The sequence below is a fragment of the Delphinus delphis genome, chromosome 19 (genome assembly GCF_949987515.2).
Source record: "Delphinus delphis chromosome 19, mDelDel1.2, whole genome shotgun sequence".
Taxonomy (NCBI): domain Eukaryota; kingdom Metazoa; phylum Chordata; class Mammalia; order Artiodactyla; family Delphinidae; genus Delphinus; species Delphinus delphis.
Genome location: NC_082701.1, coordinates 29471241 through 29496499, shown reverse-complemented (window position 1 = coordinate 29496499; position 25259 = coordinate 29471241). Strand labels below are relative to the sequence as shown.

Genomic DNA, 25259 nt, shown 5'->3' with positions numbered 1-25259 from the left:
AATCGAGGTGAAGAAATTGACTTTAACAGAATACTGTTATCTCGGGCTTTATTCAGATTTCATCAGTTCCAATAATGTTCTTTATATCAAAAGAAAACTCATGATCATGAATTGCATTGAGTTGTCCAGTTTCTTTAGTTGTTTTTAGTCTGGAACTCTATTTGTATTTCAAGACGTAGATTTTTTTTTTTTTTTTTTTTTTTTGCGGTACGCGGGCCTCTCACTGTTGTGGCCTCTCCCGTTGCGGAGCACAGGCTCTGGACGCGCAGGCTCAGCGACCATGGCTCACGGGCCCAGCTGCTCCGCGGCATGTGGGATCTTCCCGGACAGGGGCACGAACCCGTGTCCCCTGCATCGGCAAGAGAACCCTCAACCACTGTGCCACCAGGGAAGCCCGGGAGATATTTTGAGACTTTGTAAATATGTGTTACTCCTCAAAATTTCATCCATTAATTTAATATCCATTGATGATCCTTGCCCAAATCAATTATTGTGTTGACTGCAAAATACTGACTTTTAAAGAATTCCATTGATCTTTCACCATTTTTTTTAAAAATTAGGGTATAGTTGCTGTACAATGTTGTGTTAGTTTCTGCTGTCTTTCACCATTTTTAAGTTAGCTTTCTTCTCCAAGAAACAACTTTTCCTTTTATATTTATTATATTAGTGTTGGACTCCTGGGTTTCATAAATCTCTTTTAATCTATAATTGTCCTGAAAAGTAATTAGCAGTATACATATAGTAAAGGAATGTTGTCCTTCTGTGTAAGAATATTTAGGCCTCCAGAATTTTAGGCATATTGAAAAGAAGAGATGGGAGAGGCTTTCATTCTTTAAGAAAGTTCTTTTATTTGAGGAGCTTAAGGTTTAGTTGGATAAATGGATCTGAAATTGTGGGGCATGGGCAGATTAGGAAAAGTTGGGAAATTTTGGTTTTGGAAAGGTTTGGTAGAAGGGAGAGAAAGAGGCAGTGTATGTCTCTGAACCAGGTAGTTTCAACTCTTCTGCACACTAAGGGGAGAAACGCTGAGCCTGCTTTCCATTTCACCTTCTATTTCTTAGCCTTGAGCTCTTTACAGTAAAGAATTTTTTATGATACTGACCTTATGCCTTTTGTTTGCATTAGCTTTCCCGGCTTGCTCCCTAAACGAAGGTGTAGGAGACATATTTGCCAAGTTTGTTAGAAAGCCTTAGCAATACTGTTCCATAGTGCCCCTAAAAATAAGAATTGAAATAAAATAGGGTTACTTAGCATGAATATGTTACATGATGCCATGTTATGTGATTTTGAAGATTCTGATCTCTACCTAACTTTATTTTAAAAAAATTTTTTTAAGTCTTTATTGAATTTGTTACAATATTGCTTTTTTAATATAAATTTATTTATTTTATTTTATTTATTTTATTTTTGGCTGCATTGGGTCTTCGTTGCTGCACGCAGGCTTTCTCTAGTTGCAGCAAGCCGGGGCTACTCTTCGTTGCGGTGCGTGGGCTTCTCATTTTGGTGGCTTCTCTTGTTGGGAGCACGGGCTCAAGGCACGCGGGCTCCAGTAGTTGTGGCTTGCGGCCTCTAGAGCTCAGGCTTAGTAGTTGTGGTGCACAGGCTTAGTTGCTCTGTGGCATGTGGGATCTTCCTGGACCAGGGCTCGAACCCATGTCTCCTGCATTGGCAGGCGGATTCTTAACCACTGTGCCACCAGGTTAGCCCCTGCTTCTGTTTTATGCTTTGGTGTTTTTGGCTGTGAGGCATGTGGGATCTTAGCTCCCCGACCGGAAATTGAACCTGCATGCCCTGCATTGGAAGGCGAAGTCTTAACTACTGGACCGCCAAGGAAGTCCCTCTACCTAAATTTAGTTAGGCAAATTAAAGAGCAGAATTGGAAATTTTAAAAAGTAATTTCCTTTTCTTGAAAGAAAAAACAAACAAAAATTCAGTGTCTAATAAGTTAAGCACCCAGAGACCAGTAATCTTTTATCAGTAATCAAAAGAAATACACACCCAGAATTTCAGCCAACTTCTAGGACAGCTGTATTAAGCAGATAAAATGCAAATACAAAAAAAGCTTACCTTGAGCTGGCCTAAGTACTGATGTGTTATATGTACTAATAGTATCTATTGAAGTTTTATTATGTGTAAGGCACTGCTCTGAAAGCACTTCACATTAAATCCTCACAATTGTGGGATATGTACTATCATCTCACATGTTTCAGGTGAGGAAATGGATATACAGAGATAATTGATTTGCCCATGATCATTTATGTGGCAAAACTAGGGCTAAACCCAGACATTTTGGCTCTTATGAGGAATCCACAGAACTAATTCTGGATAGCACTTGTAGTTTATAATCAGAGTTATACATTTGTACAGTAATTGTCTACTTGAATGAAGAAACCCTCTGTGTTCTCTAGGTTATGGGGAATCTGAAACACTATTTTTCACTTCAAAACTAAGAATGCAGTGTCTCATTTTTTTCTCTTGGCATGTTAATCCAAATTGGGGTGAGGAGGGGAGCAGAGGGAAAAGGAATCATTTTTTTATCGTTTGTAAAATGTAATTCCAGGGCACTCCAGAGTTTTGGGTGTGCTGATTAACAGTAAATCTATTAATATTTACAGTCAGCCCTCCCCTCCATATCTGTGGTTTCCCATCCATATGAAGGACTTTCCGCATCTGTGGATTTTTGGTATCTGCGAGGGGTCCTGAAACCAATCCCCAGTGGATACTGAGGGATGGACAACTGAACTTATTTTTTGGAATCTGAACTAGACTTACGTGTCAAGTCCTACAGTATTGCCACTTACAGACCAGTGTCCAAAATCTAGCCTGGAAACTAAACAAATTACACAGTTTGGGTGGCTTTCTTTAAAGGGGGAGCAGTTTTGTGCATGTGCCATTAGTGTTTTTTTTTAAAGGGAGAATGGAAATACATACTTTCATGTGTGCATAGGATATCCAAGATGGAAAAGTATCTCTAATTGCTAGGGGGAGAGAGGTATTACTGGAAACGTGGAGTGGGTGACTTTTCATAGTGTATATACCCTTTTGTATAGTATGAATTATTTGCCATGTACATGTAATAACTATTCAAAAAAAGTAATCCGTTTTCTTGGACCTAAGTTTATTGACTCCATATTCTTATTTTATAACAGCAAAATAAAAGTTCTTTGAAGTTTAAAAAAAAACACTTTATTATAGAAACTTCCAAGTATATCTCAAAATAGAATGTCCCCATCTTCAACAGTAGCAACACTTTGCCAATTGAGAGGATAAAAAATGTGGCCAGAATTCTGATATTGTTGTATATTTTCTGTAAATAGCTGCAAGTTTGGAGATGCTTATACGGTCTCTGAATTTATTAGTGGTTTCTTCTACAGTCTGTAATTCAGTTTCTGTGGTAGATAGCTCATACACCATCAGACCTTTATGATTGACTAGAATATCTTATGGCTAGTATGTGCTGTTTTGAAAATGAAATCTGTTTAAAAACATTACGGTGTTTTTTGGCTTTTTTTGTCTGCGCTGAGTGGCTTGCGGGATCCTAGTTCCCTGACCAGGGATCAAACCCGGGCCTCCATCAGTGGAAGTACGGAGTCCTAACCTCTGGACCACCAGGGAATTCCCTATGTTGTATTTTAAAGTTTTAATCTGTATGAATATTGCTAGACACAGTTATCTAGTATGTGTGGTAATGATCCTATTTTATGATCCTATTTTATATGATCCTTTTATGATCCTTTTATATGATCCTATTTTAAGAGTGCACCTAACCCAGAATTGTGATTAATGATGGTGACCTGTCCTATGACTGTTCTGGGATGTTTTCCTTTTGAACATATCCTAGGAAAATATGGGAAGAATTGGTGAGCGTTCTGGGCATTCTCACTGAAAAGTATCACCAGTAAGGAAAAATTCTTACTGACATTATTTGAAGAGAAGGGAGCAAATGTAACTTTCTGTTAACTGATAGGAATAGGTCACTTGAAGTTCTGTCACTTATCCTAACAACTGGGATAGGCTTTTTAGGAAGGAGAAGTTTCCTATTTAGTTGTATAAATGGGCATTACTTAAGTAGGCTCCTTAAAATGTCTAAATATGTGGGTTGGTGAGAATTTGCCATCTACCTCTTGTTTAATTTTGTTTTTTAAATAAAGGGTGTATGTTTGTTTCACATGGAGTACACTCTTGATAGAGAAGACTAAAAATATATATATGCATAGCTTTCTTGGTAGAATGTGTTTAATGAGAAAAGAAAATAAGGATTACCTAAATTGTGAGGAGTACAGGAACCCCACCCGCTTTGAACCAGATCTTTGCCTTTTCTGCAAATAAAACAGCTCTGAGGCTGAAGGTCAGTGCTGAATTTTGACAACATGTGCCTTTCTTGCTGCATTTATCTGGAGATCTAGCTGGGAATAAGAAACACATATTTCTTGACTTACCTTTTTTCCTCCTCTTTGCTGCCTTTTCTAATAGTGTTTTCTTCTCTTACAGTTGTCTTGTACCTGCCTCTTATGTGGAGGGGTGAAAAGGAATCTATTAGAATCATTTATGGGTTCAATTAGTAGTGTTTGTGGTCTGCATCCTTGTTTTACTTTTAATTTTACTGTTTGACTAACACTATTTGTTTTTACTTTCTCAGACATTGTAGGATTTAAGCTGTGACAGTTGGGACTCAAAATCGCCTTAGGTGAATGCTTGGTAGTGACTTAGAAGCATAGAATTCTTATTTTACAGAGTAGTCTAGAAGATAACTTGTTGCTTTTACATATATAGTTCTGGGAGCTCTAGGATCTACTGGAATATTTTTTTAATTATTGGAAAGGTAACTATCAATTAAGCTTAAGAGTCTGAGGACTGGTCTACTCAGAAAAACGAATGTACCCACCTCACGTGAAACTAGACGAACAATTTGGTTTGTACAAGGCTTCCTTTAAGCCCACACACAGTGTCTTCATATATTGTTGAGGACCACTTATATTTATCTTCCTCCATTAGTTCTGAAACTAAAAGTCACTAAAAGTTAAAGTTAGGAAGAAATTAAAATTGATAATTCATAAAGTTTTGTTGTAACCAAACTCATATATAAGTTACATATCTCACAGCTTGTGTATTTGCCTTGCACTGCACCAGATACTTGAGCTTGTACAACTAGTTAATCTTCTACTTTATTACCATGTTTGTGGTAATAGTTAGACAATTGCTTGCCTCCTTGCCCTGGTATTCAGTGACTTAAGTTACTGTAACTATACTTCATAATTGGTTGTGCCTGCAGTCATTGAGGTATAAGAGGGAAGTGAAAGTAAAATGTAGTCTCTTAATCTTATGTTATATCTTTTTGAGATCCTGGTCTGGTTATAGTTAAGCACTATTGGCAGAAGAGTTTAACAAAAGAATTTAAGTTAAATACATTTAATTTGGCTCAGCCAGTCCACAAGAGAGTAGTGACAGTGATGGTCTCTGGGAAGGGAAATAGGCTATCTGGGGAACAAAGGCAGGAGGAAGACTTGATTTTTTTTTTGCTTCCTGCGCTTTTAAATTTTTGTTTGATTTTGTTCTATGTGAATTTGTTATCTATTGGAGGAAAGGAAAAAAACAAAAAACCCTAGGCTGGTCAAAGCTAAGAAAGCCTTCCGATAGCCTTTGAGTGGTACTTAGTCTATTATACTACATTTAGTCACTCAGAGAAATGACCCACTCTGGTAGAAGTCTTCTTTTAACAAGTGCCTTTTGTTCTTAATACACTTAACTAGTTTTCAAAGACCTGCTGTCTTTAGGTCCTATATATTCGCTTAGCAAATACTTTAATAGCTTCTGAGTACACAAAGCAAATCTGATTCCATTATTTTCCTTGTTAAAATCCTTAAGTAGCTTCCTTTACCTATAGAATAAATTCAGAATTCTTACTGGGGTACATTTAGCTTATCAGTCTAGCCCTTGCTTATGTTTATAACCTTAATTCTCTACTCTGAAAGCCTTTCATAGTCTATGTTCCCAATGTTACAAAAGTACTTACAGTTCCCTTAGCAGACCACACTTTTGTATCTCTAGGCCTTAGCATTTGTTCTTCCTTCTGTTGAGCGTTCACGTTCATTCCCTTGCCTGTAGGCCTCCTTTGACAGGATCTCTTTTTCCTATCTTGGTTTTGGCACTTTTTGCAAAGTATTGTTTGTCTGCTCTGGCTAATCCAAGTTCCTTTAGACCAAGAACCCTGTGAAATTTTTAAATCTCTCATTTTATGCTGTAATTTAATTTTCAGATTCCTGAGGTCCAATGCATATGAACAAGTAACTACTAATTGCTAAAGGGGATTAGAGAGGACAGATGCAGTAGTTCAAAGATCTTAAACCAAGAAGCATTGATTACCTCAGGTTCCTTAACCCATAAAGGCTAGCTCTCAGATGTAGCTCTTTCCTTTATCTTTATATCTATTTATTCTGCCTCTTAGTTGTAAACAGAGGGTTATACATCTCAAGTTACAACTACAAGGTTATAACAAAACAATTGAATGCCATATTTGTTGGAAGAGAGAAGGTCCATTATAGTAATTGCCTCACTTGAATCAATGGAGTTGTCACTGTTGACCTTGAAGCAATAATGGTTAAGTGAGGATTTGTAATGATAACAATACATGAATATCAAGTCTTTCTAATTCGCTTTGTAATATGATTTATTAATATTTTTTGTTTTTTTCCCTCAGCTCCAAAACCTGGGTATAAACCCAGCAAACATCGGCTTCAGTACCCTGACTATGGAGTCAGACAAATTCATCTGCATTAGAGAGAAAGTAGGAGAGCAGGCCCAGGTGGTAATTATTGATATGAATGACCCAAGTAATCCAATTCGAAGACCAATTTCAGCAGACAGCGCCATCATGAATCCAGCCAGCAAAGTAATTGCACTAAAAGGTATAAAAAGATCGTGGGGTTTTTTTCTTAAAACTCTTTTCCATGTATAATTTATTCAAATACAATAATTAGGATCTATTTTTTTAGTATATTGATTAAATTTGGTTAAATAGATCTGCAAAGTTAAAGCTGTTACTGTATTTGATTTTTAACTACTTTCATGACTTACTAGGCATATTTCTGTGAGATGTCTTACTTTCTACGCATAAGATCTACTTGGAAAATTTTAAGTTTTAGATTAAATGAATTTAAATTTTATACCTACAGTGTGATAAGATTGTACTGAAAACATAACTCCATATACAGAAGACATAAGAAATTAGTGATTCATATTCTGGAATAAAATGTACTTTACTAATATTAGCACCTAAACATTGCAGAAGTTTGTTGTGATGATAAACTTGCTCTTCATGCTGTGCCTTTTTTATGCTTCAGGCTTGTGTTTCATTTAGATTATCAAGTTCTAAAAATGGCTTGAATTTACACTCATTTTTAAAAGTGTGTGTGTGTATAGGTGGGTATTAAATTTTTGGAATCAACGGTGTTAGAGTTTATTCAGACTAACTTTTTAATTGTCACAACAGGGAACTGTAGAGCCTGTCAATCTAAACAGAGTTCAGAGAACCTCATACTCTCTGGGAGTCTATGTTAATTTTTTGCCTTTGAACTATAGACTGAGTGAAATTGACCGTTTAAAACGGGTTTTTAAGAGGGCTAGGTAACAAACTGGCTGAATCTGAAAGGCACATTTAATTGCCTATTTTTTGCTTTGTCGTTTTTCTTCTCGGTTGTAGGAGGAAGAGTTCAGATTCCTAGTAATTTCTTGATAAATTTGTGGGTGACTTGTTAGAGGTGCTGAAGTATTTAAATAGACTTTTAAATACATTTTTTTCCCACATGATTTATACTTTGTATTTAGTAGTAACTCTGGTTGGAGATTAAATTGGTTGGCTGAGGGTCGGGGGGCAAGCATATTCAAACAAATAAGTCTCCATTACATATCCAAGATAGGAGTTGATCTCATCTCAAGGAAAGATGGTCCAGCTTTTACCTGGGATACTTGCTTTGTGGCAGTGATCTATTATTTGCTTCCATTAAACAATACATATTATACTTTAAGGTATTAAGCTCCCTTCAGCCTCCTTAAAGAATTTAAATTCAACTGCTTAGCAGCTCTCACACCTCTATTAAAAGGCCATCGTTTTAATTTTCTCAAAATTCTTTGCTATTTTTAATGTTATTGTTATTTTATCACATTTCTTAATGCTTTCTTATGTGTGCAGATGGTGAGTTATCTTAAATTAGATTGTATTAGTTATTGTCCTGTTCTATAAAAAGAATAAATTGAAATGATTTGTGCCTGTATGTCTACATTACAGAGTTAAGCTGTCATCCCTGCCCTCCTCCCGAAACCACCCCACCAACCCCTTTCATGTAAAGAATAAAATGTATAATTAACTAGGGGTTGGGGAAGACAGCAGAGGAAAGTACGTCATTCCCAAATACTGCTTCCCTCTGAATCCAGTTTCAAATCCCTTGGTTTCTTTTTATAAACAGGACTATAACTCTCACAATTGTTCAAGTCTGGTTGTGGTTTACATATTGTGTGGGATGGGAATAACATTCTTCGTTTTATGGAAGAAGCTTTTACCCATGTAGTAATTAGGAAGGGTCGTGGTACAAAGCTGTATGTTTTGTGTCCCGTCCCATCCCTCTCTCCACCCCCACTCTCACCCCCATACTATCTTATAATTTTTGTTCTTCAGGAGCCAGATTCTCTATGGCTCAGTAATGGAGTTTTCCTTAGTCTCCAAGGACTAATCTGAATTAGATAGCCTAGTGTCAGCCGTGGGCTTTTGACCTCTAGTCATTTAAACCAAATCACTTTTCGGACTGTGATGGATTTCAAATTATAAGTACAAGCCTTTGCATCTGACTCAGTGAACTGTTAACATTCAAGGCAAATTTCATCCTTCTTTTACTAAATGTTTGCTGTCTTAATTGGATGAAGCTTGAATTTTGTTCTTAGCTCTAGTATATTAACATCTGAAACTGTCCTCCTTTGTCTCCCTCTCCTTTTCTCCAGCACCCCTACCTTCCCTTTGTATCTTAAACCAACTAAACGTAGCATGCACTTCTCTTATGTGCTAGTGGTACAAGGTAGAGTTGAAGTATATCCTCTTCCAAAGAGAAGTTTCCACGAGATTTAGTTGAATGGTGGGGGGGTGGGGGTGGGGCGGGGAAGGCTGCCTTTTAAAAAGTAGACATTTTCCCCATGTGCTTGAATCAGATTTGCTTTGTTCTGTGTACCTACCACTAACTCACTTTATGGGTAAGCATTCTTAATTAAGCATGAAGATTACAACTTGTTTTCCATTGTTAAGTGAGCTGTTCTTTAGACTCATTTTTAGTTGAGATTTAGAATTCTCTGGAAGTCATACTGTCTGTTTAAAATGTCTTGATTAGAGGTGATAGAGTTTTTGCGTCACAGTTAGGTGTAGACTACCCAGTTTCAGCTATCTCTTCAATGGTTGCTAGTCTGTCAGTGTGACTTCTGTAGTTGGTTATTAGTCTCATGATAGAACCATTTTGTTTGGCGGTTACAGATTTTGCTGCAGAGAGAGTCTAGTCTAGCTAGATATTAATTTATCCTGAACTTTGCTTTCTTAGTGATTCATAATTCTTAATTTTGTTTTTAGCTGGGAAAACTCTTCAGATATTTAACATTGAAATGAAAAGTAAAATGAAGGCCCATACCATGACCGATGATGTCACCTTCTGGAAATGGATCTCTTTGAATACGGTTGCTCTTGTTACGGACAATGCAGTTTATCATTGGAGTATGGAAGGAGAGTCTCAGCCGGTGAAAATGTTTGATCGTCATTCTAGCCTTGCAGGGTGCCAGATTATCAATTATCGTACTGATGCAAAGCAAAAGTGGTTACTTCTGACTGGCATATCTGCACAGGTAACATTTTTCTAGTTTTTAATAAAGAAAAGGTTTAGAGAATTAATGGGCTCAGAATGCAGTTTATTTTGAAATTAGGTTGTCTTTGCAAATCTGAATTATTTTGGAAGACTGTTTTTTTTTCCTTCCTTTTTTTTTGTTTTTAGGAAATAGAGGTTGCTGGCTTAATGCTTTTATACTAACATACAGTTCAGAGTACTCTTACCAAGGTGTTTTTAGGTCTTATTTGCAGGTTGAGTGGATAATGAGTTCCTGTATGAATGATTTGGAATTTATTGTGGATATTTACTGCAAAATGAGTACTCCTATATCTTTCTTTTTTTAAAGATAGTGTAAAGAGATGGTTGTATATGAGGCACATTTTAAACATTCATGTTAACGCTTTAATAAGAGAGTGTTTGCAGCTAAATTTTAAATTAAGAGGTATCAAATCTACATTGAGAGACTAACAAGGAATTGTAAATTCTTGTAAGGCATTCTAGTTATTTCAGTAGCTGTTGAATCTGGGAGTTATTGGGTCCCCAAACTTTATTCTGCTTGATCTTTTGTAGCAAAATCGTGTGGTAGGAGCTATGCAGTTATATTCTGTAGATAGGAAAGTGTCTCAGCCCATTGAAGGACATGCGGCTAGCTTCGCACAGTTTAAGATGGAAGGAAATGCAGAAGAATCGACGTTATTTTGTTTTGCAGTACGGGGTCAAGCTGGAGGGAAGGTAAGTTTTGCCTTTGGAAATTGTTTTAGTGAGAACTTATCTTTTTTGTTTTTCTGTTACTAATTAATTTGTTACCTAATTTCAAAATAGTCTTCTCCCTTTCTTGCTAATTTGCTTTTAACATTCAGATTTGTGGTGACTTAATTTGTTTCAATTCTGTTTCTAGTGATACTTGTCCAAAATGAATGTTCTTTAACAACTTATTTGTATCAGCTGTTTATAGTAAGACTTTATTTTCATTGCCTTTACCAAAGGCCTTAATTTGATGTTTTTCAACTTTACTGTGCATAAGAATCACTAGGGTGGCTAAAATGTACATTTGTGTGCCTTCCATCTAGAGAGTCTGATTCAGTAAGTGGAGCTCATAATGTGCATTTTAAAAGCTCTAGGTGACTAGATAGAATGTGGACCACAATTTCAGTACCATTGCCTTAAATCAGAGCTTCTCAACGCTGACTATACATTGAAATCACCTGGACAAATTGAAGTACTTTGTAAGGTTCTTAGTTTCAGACAACAGAAACAGGGTGTGGTTGATTAGAGCATAAAAAATTGAATGAAAGGATAATGGATAGTTTTCAATAGCTAGGAAGGTTAAGAACCAAGCTTGGAAAATTAGGAGGAATAAGGGAGAATGGGCAGCAGCCAAAAGTCCTGACACAGAACTCTGCGGACCTGCTGCTGCTATGATTGCACTGCTGGATGCCACAGTTAGCACTGCTGCCCCTGGAAACTCAGTTTGACTGCTTTTCTCATTGCCATAGCAGAATCTCTGAAGTCTTAATATTTTTCCATGCTAAGTAGTTTTTAAAAATCAAGACAGAGATTGCCTAAAATATGGTAATCAATAGCCTTTAAGCTGGATGGCTAGTCATCCTAGTTAAGGATGAGACCACCCTAATAACTTTCATATGGTTATATATCTTGGAAACGGAATTATTTATTGTTTTAGTCCATTCTTGACATGACTAAGCAAAATATATAATACTCTTTCATTGACATTATTTGCTTTCTCTTGCCTCGCTCACTGATGTGAAGCATCGGACATTTAAAATCAGAATGTTCTCATCCAAATTTGTGAGGTGTATGTGATTAGAGCGACAACTCAGCCAGCTTAAGTGCATACTTACCTAAAGTGCATACTTTAGAGTAGGTGTGGGCAGAGAAGAATTTAACAACTTAAGTTAGATTTCTATTTGGAAAAACTAAATTATAATCAAAAGCCCTTTTGTGGATATTGTTTCATCATTCTTAATTTAAAGTAGATTGAGGTGTGATTGAGCTATTCAACCGACTTTTTAAAATTTTTATCTTGAAATAATACATATTATTCATAGGAAGCTGCAAAGACAGTACAGAGAAATCCCATGCCCTTTACCTAGTTTACCCCAAAGGTTACATAGCGATGTAGTACAGTAGATAAACCAGAAGTTGACATTGGTTCAATTGTGTCATTTTATCATGAATAGATTCAAGGTACATACTATTCCGTCACCACAAAGATTTCCCTCTTGCTACCCCTTTACAGTCACAACCACTTACCTCTCCCTTACCATCTTTAACTCCTGAAAATCACTAATACTCTCCATTACTAGAATTTTGTCTCTTCAAGAATGCTATGTAGGGCTTCCTTGGTGGCGCAGTGGTTGAGAGTCCACCTGCCAATGCAGGGGACGTGGGTTCGTGCCCTGGTCCGGGAGGATCCCGCGTGCCGCGGAGCGGCTGGGCCCGTGAGCCATGGCCTCTGGGCCTGCGCGTCCGGAACCTGTGCTCCGCGGCGGGAGAGGCCACAGCAGTGAGAGGCCCGCGTACCGCAAAAAAAAAAAAAAAAAAGAATGCTATGTAAATAGAATCATATAGTATGTGATCTTCTGAGAGTGCCTTTTTTGTGTGTGTTCTCACGGGGCACAGTGTCCGTGAACGTTCATTTTATTACTGAGGAGTTCCATGGTATGGTTGTACCATATAGTTTAATGTTCACCTATCATAGGACATTTTGGTTGTTTTTAGTTTGGGGCTACAAATAAAGCTGCTATGGTCCTTTTAGCATTTGATCATAAGTTTTATTTTCTTTTGAACAGCTACATATCATTGAAGTTGGCACACCACCTACAGGGAACCAACCCTTTCCAAAGAAGGCAGTGGATGTTTTCTTTCCTCCAGAAGCACAAAATGACTTTCCTGTTGCAATGCAGGTATTTTAAGCAAAAGAAATGAACTTAAAATCTCTCCTCTTAACACAATTCAAAAACTACAACTGATAGTCAATATAATTTAAGTGGTACCTTTACTCAAAAATAGTTTGTTAGTGAAACTTTGTAAAGTAATACTATTTCTTTAATGTAATATATAAATTGGGTTATCCCAGGTTGTTCAATATGATGTTTTTCTCTTTTATCTTATACAATTTATTAATATTCTTGTGTTTTATGTAAGAGCTTGGGATATCCCATATTTGAATTTGCTGTAAAAATGAGGAAACCATAAATACTAGCTTTTATTTTTTTATTTTTTTTTATTTATTTATTTTTTTTTATAAATACTAGCTTTTAATTTTTCATGTAAGCCTTAAATCATCTTAAAGCCTTCACCATCTCTAAAATGGAATTGGACTAAATTTTCTGTTTGTAGATTCATTATTTTACTGAACTGTTGATTTTCTTTATACAGATCAGTGAAAAGCATGACGTAGTATTCTTGATTACTAAGTATGGTTATATCCACCTGTATGATCTTGAGACTGGTACCTGCATCTACATGAATAGAATCAGTGGAGAAACAATCTTTGTCACTGCACCTCATGAAGCCACAGCTGGAATAATTGGAGTAAACAGAAAGGGACAAGTAAGGAAACCTTGAAAATTAAATTAAGTGATAAAATAAAATAGCACTTATTAGTGTTAGCTTTTTTCAAAAAGTAAATGGTAACTTTGGATGTCAGAAAATAATATATACCTAAAAATGCAGAAGCATATGATAACAGTCTCTCTTTAACACTGTCTCAGAGAAACTATTTGGCATACAGTATAGCCACCTAGGATTGTGTGTGTGTCTCTATTATCAAGAGAAGTAACTCTTCATGCAAAGAAACTAGTAGGGTCACATTTGACAGACTGTGTACTTTTTTTTTTTGGCTGCACCTTGCGGCCTGTGGGATCTTAGTTACCTGTCCAGGGATTGAAGCCGGACTCCAGCAGTGAAAGCGCCAAGTCCTAACCACTGGACCAACGGGAATTCCGAGATTGTATACTTTTTATAGGGGTTTTCTTCCTATGATCTCTCTAAGACAAATTATCAACTACAAGGAAAAGAATTCTTCTTACATCTTTTTCCCTACCTCTTTAATTATTACTAAATGTTTAATGTTGGAAGGTGATATGTTACAGTAGCTATGATATGTTCAGTGAGGGTACTTGAAAAGTTATCCAATTAGGGAGTATATTAGCTGTTCTGAATTTGTCACATTTGACATACCTCCTCATACCACCTAACACAAGTGATCCTTCTTCTGTGTTTTAGTGTTTTAGTGTAATTTAAAATATACCAGGAAGTATCTTTTTCCCTAAAAAAAAAAAATGGTTAAATTTTCAAAAACAGTACTGTTACTGGCCTTGCCTTTTACTAGTTTTCCTCCAAATTAGTATTTTCCCTAGATGGTAAGCAAAAGAAGTAGATAGGTTTTTTCTCCTTTATTCTGTTAATTTCCAGAAAATGGTATGTATATGAAGAGAGAAATACTCTAGAGAAAGAGAGTCTTCCCCTACTTACGCATCCTCTCCCTCAATTCCACAGCTGGTTAGGTGCTTCTGCTCTATGTCCCCAGATCTTAGGTAGCCCTCTTCATGGCACTTACCACAATGAATTACAGTTGTTTCAGTCACTATTCTCCCTTAGGAAAGGGGCTTTTCTTTGTTTAATTGTATTTCTACACCAGTCAGTGTCTGGCACAAAAGCTACTTTAAAAATTTAGTAGCGTTCATCTATTCAGTTGCATGTGTCTCTCTTGGAAAAATCAAGAATGAATGGGTCTTTTGGTGAACTAGGTTAGTGATAATTTTATAATGATAAATTTGTTAAGCCAGAGACTACTGTTTTTTGGGGTTTTTTTTGAGACTATTATTTGAACTAAAGTATCTTGCATAATTTTACCATATATATTTAATATTCATAACTTTAATTCTGGGAACTTACTGATTGTTTTCCTCCCCTTCCCCCCACAAATTTTCTGTGCCAGCTGCTTTGAATAAGAAGGTGAATGTTTACAGTAACCTTTAGGCTTCAGGGCTTTACTCTTTTGATCAGAGCCAACCAACTATAGCTGGACCTATGCCCTGAAGGAATGAGTGTGTGGTTTCTGTTGGTTGAAAAATCAAAAGTGATCAGGATGACATTGTTGCCAATATCTAGCTTACATTCTGAACTTGGTAGAACAGAGTACTTTAGAAGGTACAGGAACCTTCTTAGAAGTACAGGAACCTTCTTTGTCCCCTGTAGATCTTAAGTACTGGTTTCTAGAAATCTGCTAGTACAGTCTAAAAGTAGGATAAAGATGAAACTGGTTTGGTGTTTGGGGAAGACTACAGAAAGTATAGTTAGAAGCGGGTTTGTTCATCTCCCTTATTTTTCCTAGGAGGTAAGTATTAAATTAAAGATGGGTGGAATGCAAATGACTATAAAGAAAGTAATTCTTCCTTTTTTTAAAAGGTGTGTCTTAATACGGAGTAGAGTGACACATTGCAGATATAAGATGTCCTAAGCTTTTGGCGATGGGGGTCAGATCTGTAGAAATGAAAGAATTTCGGAGGTTAAAATTTTTTTACTTTCCTCAAAAGGAATAATAGAACAGGCAAATCGATATTACCTATCTGTTTGGTTATTGAGTTCTCATTTATTTAACAAATATTAAGCATTTACTTTGTGCTAAACACTGCCTGGTGCTAATAATACAATTAAACAAAATAAGTCCCTTTCCTTATGTGGAATAGTGACTGAGAAACACTTAGATGAGAAATAATAGTATGAGAACTGCTGTTAGGGGTAATATAAGTAGTTTACTGGGATGTATACCCGCTCTGTGTTGGGGAGAGGAATGGATGCATAGTGAAGGGCTCCCTTTCTCTTTGGCAATTGACAGTAATTCAGCTTTTAAGCAGTGTTCTGTGACTTATTAGGAGGACTGAGGGTAGATAATTGTTCTTCAAAAAGAAGCAATTAGAAGTTCCTCTTCACTGGTGCCACATTTATTAAGTACCTACTGTATACCTTGCAGTATATAAGGTGCCTGAGGATTCAGTGGTCCTCCCCTCATTGAGTATATAATCTGGACTCTGGGAATGTAAATGTAATTAACATTACTGAAAAATACTAGAGTTAGAAGGAATGTACCTTAAACTTCTTCCAGGTGAACTCATACCATGTTAAGAATGAATGAATGGTAGCAAAGCAGTTAGAGTTTGGACAGTATGAAGTGGGGAGTTATTTATATTATAAGATGGCCATATTTTAGGAACCCGCAAATAGCTTAGTACCCTTTAGTCTTTTCTGCCCTCTTTTTTTTTCTTTTTTCTTTTTTTTAATGGCAATAAGAAAGCAGCTGTCACAGTTTTATTACCTTTGTGACTCAGTAGTCATCAGCTCTAAATGGATTTGGTTTCACTGATGCTCACATGAACACATTGCAGCTATTCATTAGATCTTAAATTGCAGGTTCTCTCAGTATGTGTGGAAGAAGAAAACATAATTCCTTATATCACCAATGTCCTACAAAATCCTGATTTGGCCCTGAGAATGGCTGTACGTAACAACTTGGCTGGTGCTGAAGAACTCTTTGCCCGGAAATTTAATGCTCTTTTTGCCCAGGGAAATTACTCAGAGGCAGCAAAGGTGGCTGCTAATGCACCAAAGGTAAATAGTTATGAAAGTGAAGTTGCCATGATTGGATTAATGCTAATATGCTCTATTTCTAATACTGTTAGTTAGAACTAGAACCAGCTTTCCACAGAGAAACTAACCTTTTTTAGGATGTGTTTTCCAGTAGAATGAGTTACTTGTCAGTACCTCTAGATTTAATTACTTTTCTGTGCTCTAGATTTCAGTAGCTTTTTAAAACCCAGGATGTCAGAATGATATATAGATCTAACAAGCTGTGATTTACATAGATGTAATACTGTTTAGTTACTCAGTTGTTATACTGTTTGATCTTATCTGTGATAGCTACTGATTTTATTTCTAAGAGTTGAAAATTAAACAAATCCTGTTCAATTTATGGTAGGAAGAGTTGTCTCAGGTTGAGCTGAATTTATCCTCATCACCTTTGTATTATGTTGGACTGAATTAACACCTTACTCCCTGAGCAGTGTAATGAAATTTCCACTTAACCTAATGTGAACCTGGAATAATATCTAGTTGTAACTATTATTGTCTTACACATTGACATTATTATAATTAGGTTGGTATGTTCCTGATTCAGGATAATCTCATAACATTGAACCAGAAGTGTGACTGAATCTTTACTATTCAATATATTGAAGATTTGAGGTTTGGTTTTAGTAGATGGAATCATGCCTTTAAAATTGACTTAAGAGACCCATGGAGTTATTAGTGTGATGTTGGATCATCTTTAAAAGGAGTCTGTAACATTTCTGTTTCTTAAAGGGAATCCTTCGTACCCCAGACACCATCCGTCGGTTCCAGAGTGTCCCAGCTCAGCCAGGTCAAACTTCTCCCCTACTTCAGTACTTTGGAATCCTTTTGGACCAGGGCCAGCTAAACAAATATGAATCCTTAGAACTGTGTAGGCCTGTACTTCAGCAAGGGCGGAAACAGCTTTTGGAGAAATGGTTAAAAGAAGATAAGGTATATTAACTTCTGTTAACATATTTTTGCTTTGATTAAATACTATGTTAGCAAGTTAAAAACATAGGCTGTGCCAGAACGTCTCCATCCATTATTTATTGCTTGTAGGAATAGAACAAGAATAAACATTGCATGAGATGCATAAACTTGTTTCCTTTTGAAAATGTATTTATTTTGTGGCATGTTGAGGGTAGGATATCTATTTTAAAATGGAATCCAGGATTACTTGCTTGGTGGTTAAAACTACTAATCTGGAAGCAAATTGCTATCCTTTTGCTTTAGGAAAAGCTTAGTGTGAGATGCTTTGCGCATTCATATTTGTCAACGTATGTAACACTCACTTGGACCTAAGAATGTATTCCTTTCTCCCACATCCCACACTTGATATGCCCAGTAGTTTCAACCATACAACATCATATCTTTTCTTGTAGAACTTCCCAGGTATCAAAACTGTGATATTTGCTGCTAGTAACCATGTTTGGGTGTGCAAGGGAAACATGTTATATAAAACGTTGGCTCGGAAATACGTTAACAAGACAGCAGGGTTGTCTAATTAGCAGTTATACAGATTCCCAAAGAGATTTCACAGAATGTTAATTGGCATTACATGAAAAAATATTTAACTTAGTTTCTTGAAATTATTTAACTATAAATCTTTAAAAACTGTTGTTAACCAGCTTTCTTTACTGTAAGATTTCTCTATGCCTTTTAAATTCACTCAGTACTTACTAATTTCTTTTTACATAGAGTATCTAATGGTATTATGTTTTCTGGAGCACATTATGGAAAATGTGGCTTATTTGTAAGGCAACTAACAAGTTTAAACAATCCTTTAGTGGTATTATTCCTTTCATACCACCATAGAAAGCCTTTCTCCACAAAGTGGCAATATTGAATTGCCATGTCTTATGCCAGTGTCAAGAACTGAGGTGGTACTCTTTATAGCACTCTGAGTAGTGAATAACTTTTAATGTTAGACCTTTTGGCTTTAGTGTTATGTTGGTTATATTTTTACATTACTAATTGTAAGTCCTTGTTTCTTGACCCAGCTTCTGGCAGTCTTATAGGATATTGGAGGATAGTACTTCGGAGTTGGGATGCTTGGACAGGAGTCTGCTAAAGAATAGTTACTAGCCACATAGCGAGTATTTGAGGTCCATCCTAATTGCTTAAGATAAGGGAGGATGGGAACAACGAAGGTAACTGAGTTGACCAATATAAGTGTGAAAGCTTTTTGGGTATCATTACCTTTTTTGGCGAATGGTCACATAGGATTCATTTGTGGTAAAAAGGACACTGGTCAACTCTTCATTAGTTAGCGTGTTTGGTTGAGAGGTGTAGACTCTGAGAGAACTTCTCATTGAATGTCGGTGATAATCATAGAAAATCAACTCTAGTATATAAAGCAGAACTCTTTTAGAGAAGCTGCTTTCCAGATTGGGCAGCTGACTAAGGCAGGTTGAATAGTACAGAGGAGGGTATCTGCATGTATACCACCTAAAAATTCTAAAATTTTTATCTGTTTGACCTCTTGAAATTAATGTCCTGCTTTATAACCTTAAATCCAAAAATCAAGAAGATAATGAAGCTTAGATCCTTCAGACATACAGATTATACCCTAATTTTAGTAATGGTCTTTATGGTAAGCCTCATCTGGCTCCTTGAATATCAGATTTTCATTTCATAACATTACATTAGGAGCTGCATTATTCTTGAAAAATTAAGACCATGTGGGTCTGATATCTGAATACTCTCAATAGTTAGAGGAGCAAGATTCTGCTTTTTAAGTATTTATATTCCTAACAAGGTAATTGGTAGTATCTGTACATGTGAAGTCTTGGTGGGTTTTTATCCTTGATTAAGTAGAATGTGTGGAGAATTCTGAGTTATTGCTGTGAATACAAAATCAAGAGTCTTGGGCTTCCCTGGTGGCGCAGTGGTTAAGAGTCCGCCTGCCAATGCAGGGGACACAAGTTCGAGCCCTGGTCCGGGAAGATCCCATATGCCGTGGAGCAACTAAGCCCGTGTGCCACAACTACTGAGCCTGCACTCTAGAGCCCACGAGCCACAACTACTGAAGCCCGTGCGCCTAGAACTCGTGCTCCGTAATAGGAGAAGCCACCTCAATGAGAAGCCCGTGCTCCACAACGAAGAGTAGCCCCTGCTCTTCGCAACTAGAGAAAGCCTGCACGTGGCAACGAAGACAACACAGCCAAAAATAAATACATTAATTAATTAATTAATTAATTAAAAAATCAAGAGTCTTTATAACCACAACCCCTGCATATTTATAATACATTCTGGGACAACTGAGAAACTAAGTGCCTGTCATGTTAGTTTTTATTTATATTGGAAGTAGTGTCAATTGCTGATTTATACAGCAGCTCATGGCTTACTAAACAGTCTCTTTTTCCTTTGGACAGCTGGAATGCTCTGAAGAACTGGGAGACCTTGTGAAATCTGTGGACCCTACATTGGCACTTAGTGTGTACCTAAGGGCTAATGTGCCAAATAAAGTCATTCAGTGCTTTGCAGAAACAGGTCAAGTCCAGAAGATTGTTTTATATGCTAAAAAAGTGAGTTCAATGAAACAGATTCTCCACATAAATTCATTAAAACATTAAGAGAGAAATTAGCTTATAGTAACTCTCAGTGACTTTAATAGTGAATTTCCTTAAATATTTATAATTACTTGGAAAAGTATAAAAATGCTGTTATGGCTCGCATATAGAATTACACTTCAAAAATGGAGACAGTTACTCTTGCATGGCTTATAGAATTTAAGCTGCTAGGGCATGTTTAACCTGTTAGAACAGATTTTTTTGGTGGTCAATGAGACTGAATAAGCCAATTATAAAAATGTATAGCTATTTGTTCAAATATGTTATCACCAAGGTGTCTATTTGTCTTGTATAAACCAAGATCAAATTGAGCATCTAAGTTAAAACTGAATTTGTATTTTCACCATTAGCTCTGTCTGTAGTAGCAAGATTCTATTGCAGAAAAAGCCTTTAAATGATATAAAAATGGAACTTTGTAGCAGGGTTTAAGTTTTTGTCTCTTTGTAGGTTGGATATACTCCAGACTGGATCTTTCTGCTGAGAAATGTTATGCGAATCAGTCCAGATCAGGGGCAGCAGTTTGCTCAAATGTTAGTTCAGGATGAAGAACCTCTTGCTGATATCACACAGGTAAAGGAGTTAAAATGTATTTTGTAGCAGTATAGAGAATGGGGGAGATCTGAGTTTAAACAACTTTGGAGAAGAATGGGTTAACTTTTTTATCTGTAGAAATTAGAGCTGTGTTGATCTACATGGATAAACCTTAAGTACGTTACCAAAAAAGCAAGTTGCAGAAGAGTGGACAGTCAGATACCATCTATATACAGTTCTAAAACATGCAGAACAAATACCGTCTCATTTAGAGTGGTATATGTGTTAAAAATATGAAAAATATATGGGAATAATAAAACACAAAGGATAGCCGCTGCCACTAGGTGAAGGGAGAGGGAAGAGATGCATATATGAAGTGGGAGTCACAGACTCTTTCATTTTTATGCTTTTGTATATTTTAAATAGTTCATCAGGGAATTCCCTGGCGGTCCAGTGGTTAGGAGTCCGTGCTTCCACCACACGGGGTACGGGTTCGATCCCTGGTCGGGGAACTAAGGTCCTGCATGCCGTGTGGCGTGGCATGCATGCATGCATGCATGCATCAATCAATCAGTCATCAAAATTTTAAATCTATCAATTTATATTCTGCTATTATATAATATCTTGAAATATTTTGTGGTTGTTTTTACTAGAACTAAAAGTAACTCCAGAAGACAAAAACTTACTCTTAAATTATGACGTTATGCTGTCCAAATAATATTCTTTAAATCTGGGATTTGATCTGGCAGTGTTTTATATGTGAAGAAAGAGATAATGTTTCATTTCCTTTCATTTACATATATTGTCAACAGTATCATAAAGCAGCTTTTAAGTATCTTAAAACAATTTCCTTTAAATCTTTTTTTTGCAGATTGTCGATGTGTTTATGGAATACAATCTAATTCAGCAGTGTACTGCATTCTTGCTTGATGCACTGAAGAATAATCGCCCATCTGAAGGTCCTTTACAGACAAGGTTGCTTGAGATGAACCTTATGCATGCACCTCAAGTACGTGTTTTCATGCTTTCTAGGCATGTTTCCAACACTGCTTTTGTAGTTATTCAGAGCTTCTTAGATTATTTGAAGCTACTGACATGCCTGTTCCTCATTTTAGAAAATTTAGCTAACATTCTTTTGTACTTTCTCTCCTTTACCAATTAATTCACTGTTGAATCTTAATATGTAATCTGCATATGGAGTTACTGATATAAATGGAGTAGTAAAAAAAGCTCATCCTTTTTATGGTTTTATAGGTCGCAGATGCTATTCTAGGGAATCAGATGTTCACGCATTATGACCGGGCTCATATCGCTCAGCTGTGTGAGAAGGCGGGCCTCCTGCAGCGTGCTTTAGAACACTTCACTGACTTATATGATATAAAGCGTGCAGTTGTTCATACCCATCTTCTTAACCCTGAGGTATTTTAGGCTCTTACCTAACTATTAGTTATGATTAATTGGTATACCGAAAATGTGTTTGTGTTACTGAATGATAGTAATTTCATACCACCATTAGGTTTAACATTGTTTCATTTATTTATTTACTTATTTATTTTGTCCTCTAGTGGTTAGTGAATTACTTTGGGTCCTTATCAGTAGAAGACTCCCTGGAATGCCTCAGAGCCATGCTATCTGCCAATATTCGTCAGAATCTACAGATCTGTGTGCAAGTGGCTTCTAAGTATCACGAACAACTGTCCACTCAGTCTCTGATTGAACTTTTTGAATCTTTCAAGAGTTTTGAAGGTAATTAGGAGTTTGAGTTGTTTTAAATTATTTAAGGTAGCCAAGAGGGTTATTGTTAAACGGACAGTGTCATAGGCTATATGGACTTGTCATAGGCTGTTGGAAATTCTTTCTACAAGCTTACTTTGATGGGATATTTTAAGTCGTCTTATTCAGTAACTATTGTCAGGCATATTCTATACCAGGTTCTATACCAGGTTCCAGGGACATGCGGTGAAGAAGACTGTCTGCATGGATATTTTATAGGTGAATTAAAGGCAAAATTTTAAGATACAAATATATGTAGTAGCTTTGTCATAATTGTATAAGATGAAAATACTAATGATCAGGTATGTAATGATTGTGTTTATATTGTCTGACTCTTATAATGGCAAACGATTCTAGCCAAGGAAATTTTGTGACTTGTCCCTGTAGCAGGTTTTCTCAACCTCAGCGATACAGACATATTGGGCTGGATAATTTGTTGTGTTGGGGGGTACATTTTTGTATGCATGCAGGATATTTAGCAGCATTGCTGGCTTCAGTCCACTGGATGCCAGGAGCATCAGCTCCACCAATTGTGACCACTAAAATGTTTCCAGACCTTGCTCAATGTCTCCTGGGAAGAAAACCATCTTGCCCCCAGTTGAGAACCACTGTTGTGCTGAGTTTTTTTTTTTTTTTTTTATTGCGGTACGCGGGCCTCTCCCGTTGCGGAGCACAGGCTCCGGACGTGCAGGCTCAGCGGCCATGGCTCACGGGCCCAGCCGCTCCACGGCTTGTGGGATCTTCCTGGACCGGGGCACGAACCTGTGTCCCCTGCGTCGGCAGGTGGACTCTCAACCACTGCGCCACCAGGGAAGCCCTATGCTGAGTATTAATGTAATCACTGTTGGTGGCTTTTAGGTTCATTAGCTAAATATCTGGTCTCTACTTACCTTTTCTTCCCTCTTCTTGTAGTACTGCTCTAGACAGAAGGAATAAGCGATTCCTACTAGTTTTCTTAATTTTTTCAGTTTCTGTGTTAACTGTGCACTACATTTATACTGTTCGTTCAGTACAGTAGCCACTAGCCACATGTAGCTATGTAAATTTAAAATAATTAAAATTGAATACAATTAAAAATTTAGTTCTTCAGTCACACTAGCTACATTTCAGGTGCTCAATAGCCACGTGTGGTTAGTGGCTACTGTATTAGATAGTGTAGATATAGAATATTTGCATCATTGCAGAAAATTCTGTTGAACGGCACTGCATTAAATTCTTTTTAAGCTACTTTTGTGTGTTTCCTATTAACTGCGTATAGAGAAACACCTGCTATAGTGGACTTCATTTAAAATTTCTCATATGGAATATGGTATGATAATTAGCTTTGATATTAAATAGCTGTCACCTATTTCTCAACTACTAGAAAACATTGAATTTTCTGTTCTGTAGGGATTAAAGTACAAATCCATTTATTGAACTGATTAGTGGACTATTTAATATTCTTATTGAGCTTTTTGAGCAACCAGTTTTTATTTGGGACTATTCAGTATAACTGTGGGGGTTTTTGCTGGTTTTTTAAATTGAGGTATAATTGACATAATGTTTTTTAATTGCTTAAGTATTTTTCAGGTCTGTCGTTCTCAAAGGTACACCTGTGCTTAATTTCAATTATTTGTTTCTTTAAGGTCTTTTTTATTTTCTGGGATCCATTGTTAACTTTAGTCAGGACCCAGATGTGCACTTTAAATATATTCAGGCAGCTTGCAAGACAGGGCAGATCAAAGAAGTAGAAAGAATCTGCAGAGAAAGCAACTGCTATGATCCTGAGCGAGTCAAGAATTTTCTCAAGGTAAGAGTAATGCATTTTCTGGTTGGGTTGAAGATCGGCAGTTCTGCAAAGGCTTGCTCACAGTTTTAAAATATTTTTTTCCCCTAAAAGTGAAATTCTTAGCATTCTCAAATTGTATGCTGAATTATTTCTTCCAAATTTAATATTCTGTGGTTTCCTTTGAAATAAGGAAGGAAATTGGTAAGTAATACTTAAAAATGACCATCTGTTTAAATGAAGAGGAAAATAACACTATCTCTAAGGCATTTCCTTTCTTTCACTTTAATTTTAGAAGAAAATTTTTGAAAAGTGATTGTAGATGCTCAGTGTTTAGAATATCATTTAGGCTCTTTTTGAATATTAAGATCAGCTTGCCCTCAGTGTTATTTTAAGGGGCCTGTATTATATGCAAAGGGTTCTGTTGTGTAAAGGACATAGGTTAATCTCTGTCGTTGATTAGCCTAACTCTAGAAACTAAATATTAATCATGTGTAATTCATAAATTGAAGGTACAATTGAACAAAAAAACCCTCAGCTTTGTGACACGAATTTGGTTATGGAGAAGTAAGAACTGCCTGTGTTCGAATGAAGAGTAATTGTTTGAAGATTCTTAGACCTTTACAGCATACCTGAGGGCAGTTAATTTTTGTTTAATGGTTAACTTAACTTTACCTTTATTCTCATACCTACTAATTACTTTGTGAGGAAGGTAAGACTTTAAAATTGGTAGTCGTTTATAAAAATTAGGAAAACTACAGAACATTCAGATCCCCCCAAAATACATATTTACGTATTTTACATTTATATTAAAAATATATTAAATGATTCCAGAGATTGTATATAAAGTTCTTAAGTATTTTTTTCGTCTGGAAGAATTTTAGATTGAAACTAAAACCAAAATGTTCATTGTGCAATTTAGTAGGAAAGAACAGGCTTTTCTTACTCCTACACTGATCATTTTTAGATAATCTATAGTTGTTTTAGCTGATTCTTCTTCTGAAGAACTTAATACCTAGATTAAATAGCTAAACCCCTAGGTGTTTTAGTGTAATGATGTAGTTAAAGTGCTGAAGTTGCCCTATGTTTTATATTAAAAGATAAACATTCCCCAGAAGTATAGCTTTA

The 25259-nt window shown here is 36.4% G+C and overlaps 1 protein-coding gene across 3 annotated transcripts in view; it reads left to right on the top strand.

Annotated features, from left to right (window-relative positions):
- Positions 1 to 25259, top strand: part of CLTC (clathrin heavy chain) — a 61224-nt gene that overhangs the window by 13398 nt on the left and 22567 nt on the right. For all 3 annotated transcript variants that reach the window (XM_059997856.1, XM_059997857.1, XM_059997858.1), the window contains exons 2-14: positions 6698 to 6905; positions 9605 to 9873; positions 10425 to 10586; positions 12668 to 12781; positions 13257 to 13430; positions 16293 to 16490; positions 17241 to 17441; positions 19865 to 20017; positions 20510 to 20632; positions 21465 to 21602; positions 21848 to 22012; positions 22159 to 22339; positions 23992 to 24155. In XM_059997856.1, the coding sequence (XP_059853839.1) occupies positions 6698 to 6905; positions 9605 to 9873; positions 10425 to 10586; positions 12668 to 12781; positions 13257 to 13430; positions 16293 to 16490; positions 17241 to 17441; positions 19865 to 20017; positions 20510 to 20632; positions 21465 to 21602; positions 21848 to 22012; positions 22159 to 22339; positions 23992 to 24155 (2250 nt within the window). The remainder of the gene's footprint in view (positions 1 to 6697; positions 6906 to 9604; positions 9874 to 10424; positions 10587 to 12667; positions 12782 to 13256; positions 13431 to 16292; positions 16491 to 17240; positions 17442 to 19864; positions 20018 to 20509; positions 20633 to 21464; positions 21603 to 21847; positions 22013 to 22158; positions 22340 to 23991; positions 24156 to 25259) is intronic.